This window comes from Mobula birostris, chromosome 22 (genome assembly GCF_030028105.1).
Source record: "Mobula birostris isolate sMobBir1 chromosome 22, sMobBir1.hap1, whole genome shotgun sequence".
NCBI lineage: Eukaryota > Metazoa > Chordata > Chondrichthyes > Myliobatiformes > Myliobatidae > Mobula > Mobula birostris.
In genome coordinates, this window is record NC_092391.1 from 42,494,828 (window position 1) to 42,510,289 (window position 15,462).

The following is a 15,462-nucleotide window of genomic DNA, read 5'->3' on the forward strand; positions in this document are numbered from 1 at the left end:
AGAAATAAAAAGTTTTGCAGCAGTCATTTGTATCTCTAAACACAGCTGTTGGCCACTTAAAAACTTTACCTTGGAAACCGACCAGGCAACTCTTAAGTGGCTCCTCTGCTGTCAAACAGCAGCTGTGGTACTTTCATTACTGTTGAGAGAAAAACATTCTATAGGGATGCATCTCCGCTTATAACAAGGGATTCAATGGGAAATGAGCTTTCTCTTATATGGATATAAGAGAATGGATGATATTCTAGGAATGCAATCCCTCCATAATGCAGGGGCAGCCTGTATTTGTTGTGGGGCAGTTCACTTCCCGAAGAGTTGTATCCTTCTGGTGCAGATTACTGAAGTGCATAGTGAGTTTAGGTTTCAAAAGGCAGATGGAAAAGTTATCAAGGCCACAAGTCCTTCCAAGCTACAAAGTAAATGAGAGTTTTGAGTTGATTATTTGAAAGCATTATGGGATCAGAGGAAAGCCCCGTTTCTTGTAAGTTAAGCTAATTTATAGGGTACATTCACAAGGAGGAGGGAAGGCAGGACGTGGATGGTTTGTGGTTTGTGGGAAAATAAGGGTGTTGGATAGCTGTGTTGCAAAAAGGGAGGATCATATGGCTCTATGCCTCCTTGAACCAAACAGGATCATCCAACAGGTAATCTTGTATTTATTAAGCTCTTAGCACAACAGGTTAATGTATATTAAGCATTTCATGTAGCTTTGAACTCATGAGATGGCAATGGAGATATTTCGCTTCCTTTAAAAGCATGTGTTCCATCAAACCCTGAGATTGCCATGGACTTTTGACTTTACCCGTGAGGACTAACAGGCTCTTTGTTTAACATCTCAGCAAATCTGAGACGGCAGCACTCACTCAACCACTTACTGAAATGACTGCCTGGAGCACACATTAGATTTTAAAGAAAAAAAAACTAGGAGAATTTCCACAATGGCAACATTGTGGACCAAGGAGCCTGTACAGTGCTATAATGTTCTCCTTGGGCTCTGAGATGCTGTTGTAATTAACACACTGGAGGAACTCAGCAGGTCCGGCAGCATCCGTGGAAACAATCAGTCAACGTTTCCGGCCGAGACCCTTCGTCTGGACTGAAGAGGGAGGGGGCAGGGGCCCTATAAAGAAGGTGGGGGGAGGGTGGGAAGGAGAAGGCAGGTAGGTGCCGGGTGGTCGAATGTCACAGAGGGGGAGCAGTGAGAGAGGGTCTCTCACAAACTCCGCCTCTTCGACCACCTGGATAATAATTTCTTGCCATCTTTATTGTCTTGTTCCTCATAAGCACTATGTTGCTTGAACAAATCATTGTGTCTCTCAAGCGCACGTTCTGATAAAGTTAACACTGGGATTTGGGGGATTGGCAATTGTTGGCTGTTTTGCACGTTAGCTTGAAAATATTGTATATAATTGCAGTGCCTCTCCTCTGAAGTTGTGAAAGCAGAGGCACGATAGATATATTTAATCCATTTGATTCTTGCACAAGTTTTTCTCACAACATGGAACATTAAAAAAAAACGCTTGCATTTGTTTTGTTGCTTTTGACATTCAGACTGGAGCAGAGTTCCTGTTATAGTTTGGTAGCTAAATATTCAGTGAACAAAGTCCCACAAATAACAATGGCTGGTTGACCTGTTTCAGTGATTTTGAAAACAGAAGTAGCTTGAAATGCCTAGCAGGTCAGGCATCATCTGCATTTCTCTTTCCATTCATGCAGTCAGGCCAGCTGAGTTCTTTTTCCAGCATTTTCTGTTTTAATTTCAATTTTCCAAAACGTAGTTTTAATTTTCATTTATTGTTTTGGTACTGTTGGAGGATAAAGTCTGGCCTTGAACTTGGGAAGAAGTTCCCTGCTTTCTTTGAGAATTGCCATGGGCTCTGAGTTTACCTTTGAGGGCTGACAGGATTCAGCAGATCTGACTGTGCAGCACTCACTCAACCACATACTAGAACGATGGTCTGGAACACACATTAGACACTACCTTGAAGAAAAAAAACACCAAGAACATTTTTCACATTGGCAAATCAAACCTTTATTAGGAAATACCTGTAAATGCATTTCAACAAATCCAACATGAAATTTCAGAATCAGAAGCTATTCCAGGTCCAGATTTGGGTACCTACTTAAACAGTCAATATTGATCATTTTAATCATTTCTTTGCATACAGTACATGAAAAGTTACATTTTTGAGATGCTTTATAATGTCTGCTGAATGCAGTAAAAAATATATATAGCTAATATCTTTCTCACTAATAGAAATTGCCAGATTCTATCATAGATACAAAAAAAAAACACTTTAAAATCAGACTTCTAATCTCCTGGAGTGCTGATTGTAGTCCATGAAATGTATTGAAAAGGTAAGTAAATCGGTCACATGTAATTATTTCAACATCCATCTTATCTTCACCAATGAATTACTTGTTTAAGTTTGCTTAACAGTACATGTTGTCTGTACAATTTTGCTGTTGTAATCTGAAGCACATTTTATGAAGACAGAACTGACCATCATGTAAATATTTGAAGTATGCAAACAAAATTTTTAATTTAGAAAGTAATAGTTCAATAAGGGGTTTCATTAACAAATTAGTTAGTAGTCAGGTGGGAAAAACAAAAACAAAAAGAGGTAATTGGCAAATAAACAAGCAAGATTTGGAGATATGTTTTTAATGCTGCAAATCTTCGTGACCTGGAAAGATGAAGTAAGTCCAGTCATAATTTCTAAAAGAGACTTGGTTACATAAATTAAAGGAAGAAAAAAAACTGCACGAGCGGTGACAGAGAAGTGAAGTTACTTGAAAGGCCGATTCGGAGGGCCAGCACATACGGTATGGGACAAATGGCCCGCCCCTGTAATGGACAATTCTAGGTGGGTTGCTGTGGTCATTGTGGTTCAGAGGTTTTGTTCACTTATCCAACAGGAAGAGTGGGGATCTTTTAGTTTTGCTCAAAGCAGATGCAAAATTGGCAGGAAGGCCTTTGCTTATCTGGTGGGTTAGTGTGAAAAAAAACTTGCTGTTCTGAAGGTCAAGAGTGATATTTGAGACCAACTCTATTGGCACACTCTTTTCAGGCTGTAAATGTTGTCATGGGTTAGTTTCTGAACAGTTGTCCTTTAACATACAAAAAAAGTACTGATGGGAATAGAGGATACCTGTCTGTAAAATAAACTACGATGATCCTACTATATGGAAAACGGTTCTACTGAGACTAGCTTTCTGGTTCTTGCTACCGCACCTCTGTTCAAATGTGAAGTAGCACCAGAGCCAAGCACAGCATCAGATAGAAGCTGCGAGTTCACAAAACTATCATCTCATCTGCACCCTGTTCATTCCTGTGGAACCTAACCCAAAATTTCCCTCCCCGCCAAGGCAAGAATAGTGAGTGTTAGGGGAGAGCAAGATGCTGCCGATAGCAACAGTTTATTTCAAATGCACCTGATCATGGAGAACTTCCATCATTTGCAATTTTACTCTGGGACTGGGACAGATTGTGTTCTCTTAACAGTTGGCCCTTTACATGTGCTAAATGAAACCGATTTTGGTGAAAAGAATGGAAGCTACAGATTTAGAACTGAAATAACGCTGCTACAGAACAACTGTTACTGTCAGAAGAAAGAAAAAAAACTAAATTAAACACCTTATTGTTCTTGCAAAACTTAGCAGATAGAAGTAACAAGAAAGCAGTGTGGATGATTTCTTGATTTGTGTTTTCAAGAACTTTATGAGAAGAAATTACACTTGATTGATCTGATCATTTGGCCTTTAGAGCAAAGGAGACTTTGATACATGCTAGCTCTTCCTGCTTCCTGGTCAGCACTGCCATGGCCTTGTAGTTCCCAGTAGTCATCCAAAATGGTAATTCAACATAAGGGATGTTGAAGGTGGTGTTTGGCAGAGAGTATTTACCCTGGTTAGCGAAAAAGAGAGTAGTGTTAAGCAAGAAACACTTAAGTCTGACTTAAGCTACCAGTTCTTATGCAGTAATTAATGATAATCTTCCTTATACCATCCAGCCCTCGAATGTTGCAGGTTTTCCTTTCCTCTTCTTTCTGCCACTTTCCTCCTCCCCAGACTGGATCCTTGCTGAGGTTTTACACAGAGCTACTCTTCAGTTCCTCACTTTTCAGTTCCATTTTTCCACAAGAAAATCTAGACCAAGCCCAAGTAACATTCCTATCCCTTACTGATATTTTTCTCAGTCCAAAGTCCGGTACACCTCAAGAACTACTAATATTGGCCATCTCAGACTTCAGGAAGCAAGGTTTTTTTTTCCGCTGCATGTTTTAAAATTGTATTTCAATTTAAGTCGGGCAGTGCAATATTTGTAACCAATTCATCAATGGGCTCACCAAGTAACTTTATCAACCTCTTACAAATTTGTTCATTCATTATTAGGGTGATGGTCACATTAACAGCACTGAATAACTGTGCAAAAAGGAGTTTGCTTGCTTCACAACCTCTTGTTGTGTTCTTTCTTAATCAATTTCCTTTACCTTTTCCATACTTAAAACACAACACCTGCAAATCCCTGATAAAACACTTAGTTCTGGTGTCTTTCACCATAATCAGTCTGATTCCATTGTAAGGTTTTAACACAACATGCAGATGTGCATCTACAGACGGAGGGCAATTCATAATCCGTATACTTCATCCCACTTAAAGCATAACTAAGCTGGGAGACAATCAATCTCCAAGAGGAGCTGGTATCATTATTCCACTCTGCAGTCAGGGCTACAGAAAAGTGATTATTTCAAAGTCAACACTTTGAGTCCCTCTTTCTGGAGTCAATTTTTTTGTGTGTTATGAGGCTAGAAAGATTATCAGGACACTGAGAGGATGAAACGGAGAAATGCAAGCTGAGATATTAGACAAAAACCTAGCTGTGGTAGCAGGTGAATGTGATGGAAACTGAATTTTTTTAATGAGAATGCCGAGTAAGGCATCAAGAGTTTATAAAGCTAGGATGGCAAGTTGTAACCCAACTTAGTTTTAGATATCGCAAAACACTCAGCAGATAAAAAATTCTGGTGGAGTTGAAAAATAATGACATACGTGAGAATTGAATGAACACAGAGATAAAAATGAATGGATGTATTCAGACCCAAGGAGCCAACAGACACGCAGTGATCATGTGACTCTGTAATTGCTATTTTCATTGATGTCGCACTTGACGGTTTCCTCCATCTCTGAGGCACATTAAATATTAAAGGAAAGAAAGGATTTCAGACATTGCTGTGGCAGTGACTAGAACAATTCATAATCTGCTCCAAATTGAGAGCCTTCGCTCCAAGTTCCCATACTTATCTGGAAGCGCTTTGTGATAGATTTTCAGCTTGTCCCAGCTGAGGACCACCTTATGGAAATGATTTCTTTATTTCCAACATTTAGAGAGGGAATGAAAACAAGGCCATTTATATGGAATGGTTGGTTTGCAATGCCAGCTCCATTTTGGTCTGATGAACTGTAAATGTACTCTGTTGTGTTTGCACACTCTGATCAAAGCCAAGTTTTGAGACGTTGATCATATGGTATGAGGAAATGGTCAGTTCGACAGCATGGAAACAGGTCCTTCGGACCATCTTGTCATGCCAAACAAGGCGCCCCATTTGCCAGCATTTGACCCATAAGCTTCTAAACCTTTCCTATCAGGGTCTCTGTCCAACTGTGTCTGAAAAGCTGTTATTGTACCTGCCTCATCCAGTTCCTCTGCCAGATGATTCCACATAGATACCACCCTTCGTGTAAAAAAAAAAAAAATTCGCCCCTCTTGTTCCTCTTAAATCTTTCCTCTCTCACCCTAAACCCAAGCCCTCCAGTCCTTGATTCCCCAACTCTGAGAAAAAGACTGAGTGTATTCACCATATCTATGCACCTCATGATTTTATACATGTTCATAAGACCACTCCTCAGTCTCCTTCACACAAATAAAATCCTAGCCTGTCCATTCCTCAAGTCTTGGAAGCATTCCTATAAATCTTTTTGCAACACACATCAAAGTCACTGGTGAACGCAGCAGGCCAGGCAGCATCTCTATGAACAGGTACAGTCGACGTTTCAGGCCAAGACCCTTCGTCAGGACTAACTGAAGGAAGAGCTAGTAAGAGATTTTTTTGAAAGTCAAAAAAAATCTCTTACTAACTCTTCCTTCAGTTAGTCCTGACGAAGGGTCTCAGCCTGAAACATCAACTGTACCTCTTCCTAGTGATGCTGCCTGGCCTGCTGCGTTCACCAGCAACTTTGATGTGTGTTGCTTGAATTTCCAGCATCTGCAGAATTCCTCGTGTTTGCATTGTAAATCTTTTCTGCACTCTTTCTAGTTTAATAACATCGTTCCTATACCAGGGCAACCAAGTGAACACAATACTCCAAGTGTGGTCTCACCAGCATCCTGTACACCCCAATTTTATACTCAATGCCCTGACTTACAAAGGACAACATGGATGAAGAACTTGCACTCCAAGGTCCCCATGTTCTATACTCTTCCCCAGGGCCCTGCTGTTCACTGAAAAACCAACTTGCAACTGACTTTCAAAAAGGCAACACCTCGCACATATCCGAATTAAACTCCATCTGCCACTCCTTGGCCAACTTACCCAGCTGATCAAAATCCCCCACCCCCATAATTTTTGATAACTTTCTTCATTGTCCACTATACCACACATTTTTGTTTCATTTGCAAACTTACTATTGTACCTTCTTATCTAATTTGTTGATGGAATAGACAAATAACAATAGGTCTGGCATTGACCCAGTCCGAGAAGCAACCTTTCACAATCACCCATTGCTTTCTACCACCAGGCCAACTGGGTATCAAATTAGGTAGCTCTACCCATTTGAAATAAGCACCTGTGTTTAATAGTATTTCCATGGTTATGGGCTTGGGAATTGAACTGGACCTTGCTTCTTGTGTCCTTCACTGCATTCATTGGGGTTGTGCTCCACAGAAATGATCACTGACCACTAATCTCAGCACTGAACTTAGTCCAACTGTTGAAAAATAAACTACAGGCCTGCTGTGGGGAGGGGGAAGAGGGTAATGGAAGATAATGGTCTTAAGCAATTCTTGTTTGTCACTTCCAGCACCTTGGAGGCCTGTGATTTGGGCAGACGACCAGCAGATGGAACTGGTACAGAGAAAACCATCACTGGATAGAAGATGGTGTTGGAATATCCGGAGTAACAGGGAACTCTGCCTACAAAACAATAGGATAAAAGAAAGCTGTGCTCCCATTTGTTGGTGTGGGTTGTGCTCTTGCCTTTTATTTTACACTAAGTGTACTGAGTAACAGAAGGGTACATTTCATTATTGTGTTGAGTGGTTTACTTCCGGACCCATGAAGTGCAATTAGGAAAAGACAATCATCTCTTTCCAAGTCTAGAGAGCTTGCCCATTTTGGAGGCAGCCCCTGCCCATGTACTTTCAACAAAGATGAGTAAAAGCATCAAAGGCTACAGGAAGAGGGCAGGAGAACTGTGCTGAGAGAGGAGGAGACAAATCGGCCACCGTCGAATGGCGGAGCAAATCGACGCTGATGGGCCGAATAACCCGGTTCTGTTCCATTGTCTTCTGGTCTCAAAGAGCAAAAGGGAGCATGTTGCATCGCTGGTGTTTTATAACCACACTTAGTAACAGTTAATTTCACCTGGCACTACATGGCTCATGTTTGAGATCAGTAACGCAAGAAATAGAAGCAAGAACAAGCATTCCAGCTTGATGCCCCATTCAATACAGTCACATTGGTCATGTCCATTCTTTCACCCACAGCCATATAGAACCAAATCTATCAAGCGTGATACCTAAAACATTCACAAAGCCTTTCAAGTAGGGAGTTCCAACGATCTAGAAGCTGCTTCATGAAAAAATATCTCATCCCTTATTCTGCAACCACAGCCCCTAGTCTCGACTCTCTGGCTGAAGGATACAGCCTCTCAGCACCTACTCTGCCAATCTCTCTCAGAACCTTGTATATCTTAATGAAATCACCTCTTTTTTAAAAAAACTTCACTGAAGATCGATTAATCTTGTTTCATGGGACAAATCCTTATCATCAAGTGAATTCATGCTCCAAAGGAATTATATCTTCCTTCAGGAGGAAAATGAACTGTACTCTGAGGCCGAACCACTCCTCTGAACAATCTTAGAAGGCTTGCTTACTTTGGTAGTTAAATCCTTTCCCACTTGCCTTATCAATTGCTAATTGTATCTTTCCACTTCTGATAAACGAATACAGCACTCTTTCTATAATTAGGTACTTTGGAAGTGAGGTCTCTGTTGTAAAGCATAAAAAAGGCAGCTAATCTGCAAACTGCTATATCATTTTATTTCTGAATAAATGATCAGAAAATTAGTTACGAGTGTTACTGATTGAAGGACGAAAGTTAACTGGGATATTTGGGGAAATCCTCTGCTTTTGCTGGCCATTTCCTTTTTCTGGTGATACCTTTACCTGGAGAGGCTGACAAGGGTTCAGATCAACATCTTAGTTCAAATTGCACCTTTTCGTATCAATCTCTAAAGCAGCCTATTGCAATGTAAGCTAACTTTCTATCTTAGTCAAGACTCAAGAGTTACAAATGTGGAACTCCTAGTTCTGTTTCTAAAGTGGATAAACCAATTAAAGTGTGGGACAAATGGTTTCTGTGTAGAGAGGTGAAACTCGCATCTTGTTGCATTCCAAAGGCTTGACCACAACATCTACATTCGCATGGTAGTATAGTGTTTTATTCCTAGAAATGCTTTCTTTCAGAAGAGACATCAAACTGAAACCCCCATGTGTTCTAGCATCCCAAAGCACTATATTAAAAAAGCAAATGGGATGATAGCTCTGATGTCTGAACCGACATCCATACCTTTACCAATAACAATGGTTTAAGAAGGCGCGGTTCTGGTTAAGCTGCCACTGCTGAGGGCAAGCAAGTACTTATCGGCAGTTAACAAAAAAAGAAATGCAACTAAATTCTTTATTAATAACACTTTTTATGTAAAAGAATTATGGTAAATGATCACTGCAAACAAAGAAGAGGTGATCCTCATTTGCCGGTCTTTTTTTTAAAAATGGGTTCTCTTGGGTTTCTTATTTTGTGTCTGCCAGTAAGGTCATGAGTCTCAAGTTTGTATAATGTACACATAACTAGATAATAAATATACTTCGAACATATACCTGTTTTTTTTTTGCTTCTGACTTGGGTAGTATGCAAGCCCTATTTGTAAATTGTGGGAACTTTTTATGTAGAAACTGACAGCCCGATTTGCTACTTTTTCGTGACAACACTTGCAAAATATCTAATTGGCTCCAGAGTGCGTTGTGGTGAACTAACAGGATCTGGAGTGAATGCACCTTTGATCATATAAACTGTAGATCAAGCAAAACATGCACATTCAGAAGCTGGCGATGAATGGAATCACAAGTTCTTTTCTAATTGCACAGGAGATGCATCAATTAGAGCTGTATAAATGATCAGCTCTCCTGCGATCATGCCGCTGATTCTGATGGGAATATGAAATTTCAGAGCACTCTGCCAGTTTCCTTATGGGAAAAATTGAAGAGCATCTTACCGCTTTGAAAGGACAGTGACACGGGAGTCCGTAACTAAACAGAGGTTCTGGGCAGTTTTGCCCAGGTGGGATCAGCATATCGAGCAGTGCACAAACATCTTTGTAAATGCAGCTTCCAATATACTCCAAACATGGAACTTTAACCCAGGTGCCAACTTCTTCCTTGTGCACTGTTAAATTAACCTGTTAAACATAAACTTAAATTTATATAGTGATTGCAACATAAAATCCCCTAAGGGGTTCACAGTTGTTTTCCTCGACAAAAAGCACCATCAAATCACGGAAGAAACAAAAAAAAACAAACTGCAGGAGGAATTCAGCGAGTTGGGCAGGATACAGTGAGGCAGAGGGGTGGTCCACTCACTGGACTCTTCCAGCAGTTTTTGTTTTCCGCTCCAGATTCCAGCATCTGCAATCGCTTTTGTCTCCAACTAAGGGATAATTACAAAAGTGACAAAAGTGTTTGAATAAGTTTCATTAGAGTGGCAAAGTTCAAGGGAGGAATTCAACTCTACGGCCTTGGCTGCTGAAAGTGCAACCAACTACAGCAAAGTAATTAGAGAGAGAGAAAGAAAAATCAGGGATGTACAAAAGGCCAAGATTGGAGTGACATACAAGCCGTAGTGGAACTACAGCTGAAAGGATTTGGGGAGTGGGTTGTGTGAGGAAAGGCAGAGCAGGTACTAGAAGTATTTGAAGAAGTGTGAAGCAGGTCAGGAGCAAAGGTAGATTGCTTTATATTGGGTGATGGGTGAATAGCGCTGTTTTGATACTGCCACAATTGTGGAGGGTAGCAAGTGCGAGGCCAGTTGGGAAAGTATTCGAAATAGTATAGGCTGGAAATAATAAAGGCTTAGATAAAGGTTTTCAGCAGTAGATAACCTGACCCTGCAAAATAAACGGAACAAACAAGGGTAACTAATGATAAAGGATGTATTGGTTTTTGGATCATTGCTACACAGATAGAATGTAACAACCTCACATAAGGAACAACATACTGGAAATAACATAACCATTTGAGCCGATCACAAGCCTGATATTCTGCAGCAATCAAGAAGCGTAATGGAATTCTCTCTGGATTAGTGTAGGCCCAATGCTAGAAGCTCATCACAACCCAGGGCAAAGCAAGTGGCTCGATTGTTAGCCCCAACGACAGATTTCCTCTGGGGTCTGCATGCCCTGGCTTTAGTGTGTCCTGATCAGAAGAATTACTACAGCAGGACCTATTGGCAGAGGCTCCCACACCCAGGAGCTGCGTCTAGTAGAAAGTGAACGGAGGACAGGAACACGACTGCAATTGGGTCCTACACCACTGACTTGGGCAGGACAAGGTCCATCGTGGAACTGAACAGGCTGGGCACAGGGCAATGGATTGATTCTTACCGTTAAAGCTGGTTCAAGGGTAACGCTGGAGGAACCTGTTGCACTGGCTTGAAGGTACCCAGGAAGATTGATTGGATCTGGTTGGATTGAAAGGGCCTCGAGGACAGCAGGGTACTTCTTACTCCCGCAGTTAGCCCAGGAAAAGATGCCATGACTCTGAAAGAGAAAAGCAATGAACGAAAAGTGAACAAATATCTGCTGAGCAGGATCTTAATCTTCCTGAGAGGCTTTAAAGAGTGCATTCTGCAGAATCGTAAGAATCTGGAGGAGAAGATGGCGGCGCCACGCAGCGCACGTGGCCGTTCCGAATGAATATCGTATGTGTTAACTAGGGGGCCGTGCACAATCCTGATTTTATGGAGACAGCCGTGAGAAGCACGGAGGAACACCTGAAGTAACTTCTGAAATGCCTATTTCGCTGCCGCTGCTACTGTGCGATCGAGAATCTCTGGAGGGGAAGGCCCCAAATCCTCGGCTTTGCCTATCGCCTGTTGCCGGGGCCAGAGTCGAAGCGCTCGGCAGAGATGGCGCTCGGTGTCGGAGAGCTGATCGGAGACTCGAAGTTGAACTGTGATCGGATGCTTCCAGTATGCTGCATCGGCAAGTTGGCGGCACTGGAGGTTTACCGTCTGCGTGAGATGATGGGACTTTCGAGAGACTCTGAGACTTTTACCGTGCCCATGGTCTGTTCTTATCAAATTACGGTATTGCTTTGCACTGTTGTAACTACATGTTATAATTATGTGGTTTTTGTTAGTTTTTAAGTCAGTTTGTCATGTGTTTCTGTGATATCGTTCTGGAAAAACATTGTATCATTTCTTAATGCATGCATTACTAAATGACAATAAAAGAGGACTGCGTGTCCTCATAATCTAATCTGGAAATAGCTATACAAGAGCAACCAGTTGCCCTCACCCTGCAGCCCAGCAAATTCTCTCTTTCGAGACCTGCCTCTTTACTATCTTGGCAGTGCATTCCACACCCTAACCACTCACTGTGTTAAAACAAAGCATTTTCTTGTGTCATTTTTACCTCTTTGACAGTCACTTTTTTTTCCCTCTGCTTCCCGTTCCTTGGCCCCTCTGCTAGTGATAACAGTTTCACCATGTCTATTCTATCCATACAGTTTGACATTTTACATCCCTGCATCTAATCAATCCTATTCCAAGAAGCACAATCCATTCTAAAGCCAGTTAACCCTGAATCATTGAGGTAAATCTTTTCTGCAGCCTCTCCGATGCCTTTACATTGTGCTCAAAAGTGGTGCTCAGACTGGACATGTACTCTATTTTCCCAACCAGCCCTGTTGCTTTCAGTGAAATACCTGTGTTTCACCAGATCTTTCTGTTTATGTAGGCCTTTCAGAATGGAGTCCTTTGGCTTGTAATGCCTCATCACCTTCTGTCACTAAAAGTGACCTGCACACACTGTGCCGGACGCCAAGCCTGTTACAGCTATTGTGAAATGCAGAAGGCTTTCTCTTCAGATTCTTTTCTTGCAACAGAGATGTATCAGTTAATCTTTTGACAGCTATGTTTAACGGCATCAAGATTCAGTGATAAAAATAGAAATGGCATCTCAGATAAGAGAACAATTAACAAAATATCCAAAAGTCACTTTTCAACATTGCACATCACCTACTACTCCTCCTCCCACTGTACCAAACTTTTCTGTTCTTGAGATCTATTATCACCTACCTCAGGATTCACCACACTTCTAGCTTTGTGCCAAATACAAATTTGGAAATTTTTGCTCATCACTCTCTGATTAGAAACACCAATGTCCAGGAACAGAGGAGCTGTGGATTCAGCCCAGTCCATGGCGGACAAAGCCCTCCCCATCATCAGGTACATTTACAAGGAGTGTTGCCACAAGGAAGCAGTGTCTATCAACAAGGACCCCCACCATCCAGGCGGTGCTCTTTTACCATCAGGCAGGAGATACCGGAGACCTTGGGGCTCCCACACCACCTGATTCAGGAACTACCCTACAGCTATCAGGCCCCTGAAGCACTGTGGATAACTCCACTCACCTCAACGCTGAACTCGCTCTACAATATATGGACTCATTTTCAAAGACCCAACAATTCGTGCTCTCAGTATTATTTATTTGTTCAAATTTATTACTTGAATAATTTGCCCTCTTGTGCACATTGGCTGTTTGTCAGTCTTTGCTATGTATTGTTTTTCATTAATTCTATTGTATTTCTTCATTTTCCTGTAAATGCCGGCAAGAAAATGAATCTCAAGGTAGTATATGGGTATTTTGATAAAAAATTTACTTTGAACGTTGAACACTTCGATTTTGTCTGTACCTCACGGAACCTTCATACCATCAAACAGAACAAGTGAGAGAATGGCTGCAACTACTTTTACTGCAAGAATGGAACTGAATTGCTGAATATGGCTATTGATTTCACAACTGCAGTAACTGACTGCCTGGCATCCGGCACAGTGTGCGTGGGTCACTTTGTGGCCAAATTAAACCTCCGGAGTTAATGGGACATCTGTCCTTGTTTGGACTCGGCACTTTCTTTTGTGAGAGGACAGAGGCAGTGCTGCCAAAACCACATTAACAAAGAATTTTTAAAAAGCTGGACACTTAGTCAACACATTCTACAGCCCGACGAGGTCAATAAACAGCCTTTTAGAGATGTCAACACTTTAGAAACATAGGAAAGCAAGGATGGGTATTGATCAGAAACCTCTCAAAGCAAAAACAAAAAAAAACACAAAAATTCTAGATATTTCAATGTTACTTTTGGCATACACAGGATGAGGACGTTGCTTTTACATATTACGCCTCTACATCTCTTAGCTTGTAAATAAAGCACGTTATTACATATACCTTTATAACTACTTTTCCAACCTACCATGCTGCTTTAAAGGAACCTGATCAGTCCTACAGTGCGTGTGCATTCTTCTATGTTTGAACACTCATCTGGAAAATGCCGCCCTGACACGGCAATCTCTTGGGCAAAGCAGCATTCCTGTTCGCCATTACTATCCCCTGCTTACCCCCACCCCCCGCTGTCACCATTACAACTGCCTCGCTATTTAACTGCAACCCACCAAGTTGGTGTCACCCAGAAACCATGAAACAAAAATAGCCCCTTTAGCTTGTGTCTCACTCCCTGTGACAATATATCTAATATTAACACAGACCAGATGCTGGCGTTGAGCGACACACAAAATGCAACAGCATCGTCTAGAGAGGAAAATGAACAGTCTACTTTTCTGTCCTGTCGGAGTGTCACGGCATGCTTATACCTCAGCTGGAGAGTACCTCCATTATACTTGGGCGTGACGTTGGTTATAAAATTATGTTCCGCTGCATTTAAAGCCCCCCGAGGCTCACTTCCTCTCTTCCTCTTCAGCCCGCCCCTCCTAGAAATTTCGTTGCTCCTCTCAATTCCAATTTTGGATTTGATCTTCCACCAGTGGCAATTTGCTCATTTCACTTCCGATACATCTGGTCCAAAACAGTTCAATTCTCCAGCTCATCTTCCTCCTTTAAAGCGTTTCATAAAACTACTTACACGATTATGCATTTGGTCACCTGTCCTAATATGTGACTTATTTTTGTTTGATGATGCTGGATTATTAAGTGACAGACATTACATAAGACATGCGGCTGTTTATAATGTGCCGACTTCCCGGATCACAATGAGAGTAGAAGACGTACCAGCGGCTGCTTCCCACCACTCGGCTCTCCATTACCCGCCAGAGACGTAGAGACAAACCCCAGACAAATGATGAACGTAAACGGAATCGTCATTGCACCGAATCCTGTGTCGGAAAAGTGCAGAGAGTAAAGAAAGAATTACAACAGTAAAATGTTAAAACAAGCTCGGCTACATCAACGACCTTTTGCAATCGTGTTATAAACACAAAAGATACTTGCAGGTGTTGCTCGAGCTACTGAAAGCGGAGGGTCCGACCACCCAAACGGTAGCAGCAGCTCCAGATATCAGAAACAAGGACGATGGGGAGCGATGCAAGAGGAGTCCGTTTCCTCTCAGGGACGTGAGCAGAAACGCTTCTTCGCCCTCTGCGGGCTGGATGTCCATGTGTCACACTGGCTGGAGTTAGCACTGAGTATGAGGGAGGAATGTGAGGGTGGAGATGTGAGCTGGGGTCTCTACACATGATCTTCCACTCTGCTGCTGGATCTGACCTGAGCCAGGGCACACATGTAGACCTGATATGTATTGCATCTGACCTTAAATTTTATTGCATAGGATGGCCGTCATGTATGATTTTAAAAAATGATGTTGGTGCCCCAGAATGGAAAAATAAGTGCAGGTAAGTGTTTTTTTTAATTATTATTTTAAATTAATTTCTAGCCCAGAGTGGTGTTTGCAATCATTTTTCTGTGTTTAAATCATTTTGAATTATTTTTAACCTCTCAGCTCATTAGAGACACTCAAAAGCAGTTTGAAGGTATCTGACAGGAATGAGTCGAGAGTCAAGCCATCAAGGCAGTCCGGGAAGAGTGGCCAAGACCTCCAGCCTAGGCGTCTC

The 15,462-nt window shown here is 41.7% G+C and overlaps 1 protein-coding gene across 1 annotated transcript; it reads right to left on the bottom strand.

The window, feature by feature from the left end:
• Positions 1 to 2,007: 2,007 nt before the first annotated feature.
• On the bottom strand, positions 2,008 to 14,951 carry gm2a (ganglioside GM2 activator). The gene is made up of 5 exons (XM_072240557.1): positions 14,845 to 14,951; positions 14,624 to 14,729; positions 10,940 to 11,095; positions 9,557 to 9,739; positions 2,008 to 3,907 (listed from the first exon to the last, which is right to left on the bottom strand). The coding sequence occupies exons 2-5, from the start codon at positions 14,714 to 14,716 to the stop codon at positions 3,752 to 3,754; spliced, it is 588 nt and encodes a 195-aa protein (XP_072096658.1). The 5' UTR covers positions 14,717 to 14,729; positions 14,845 to 14,951; the 3' UTR covers positions 2,008 to 3,751.
• Positions 14,952 to 15,462: the final 511 nt, after the last annotated feature.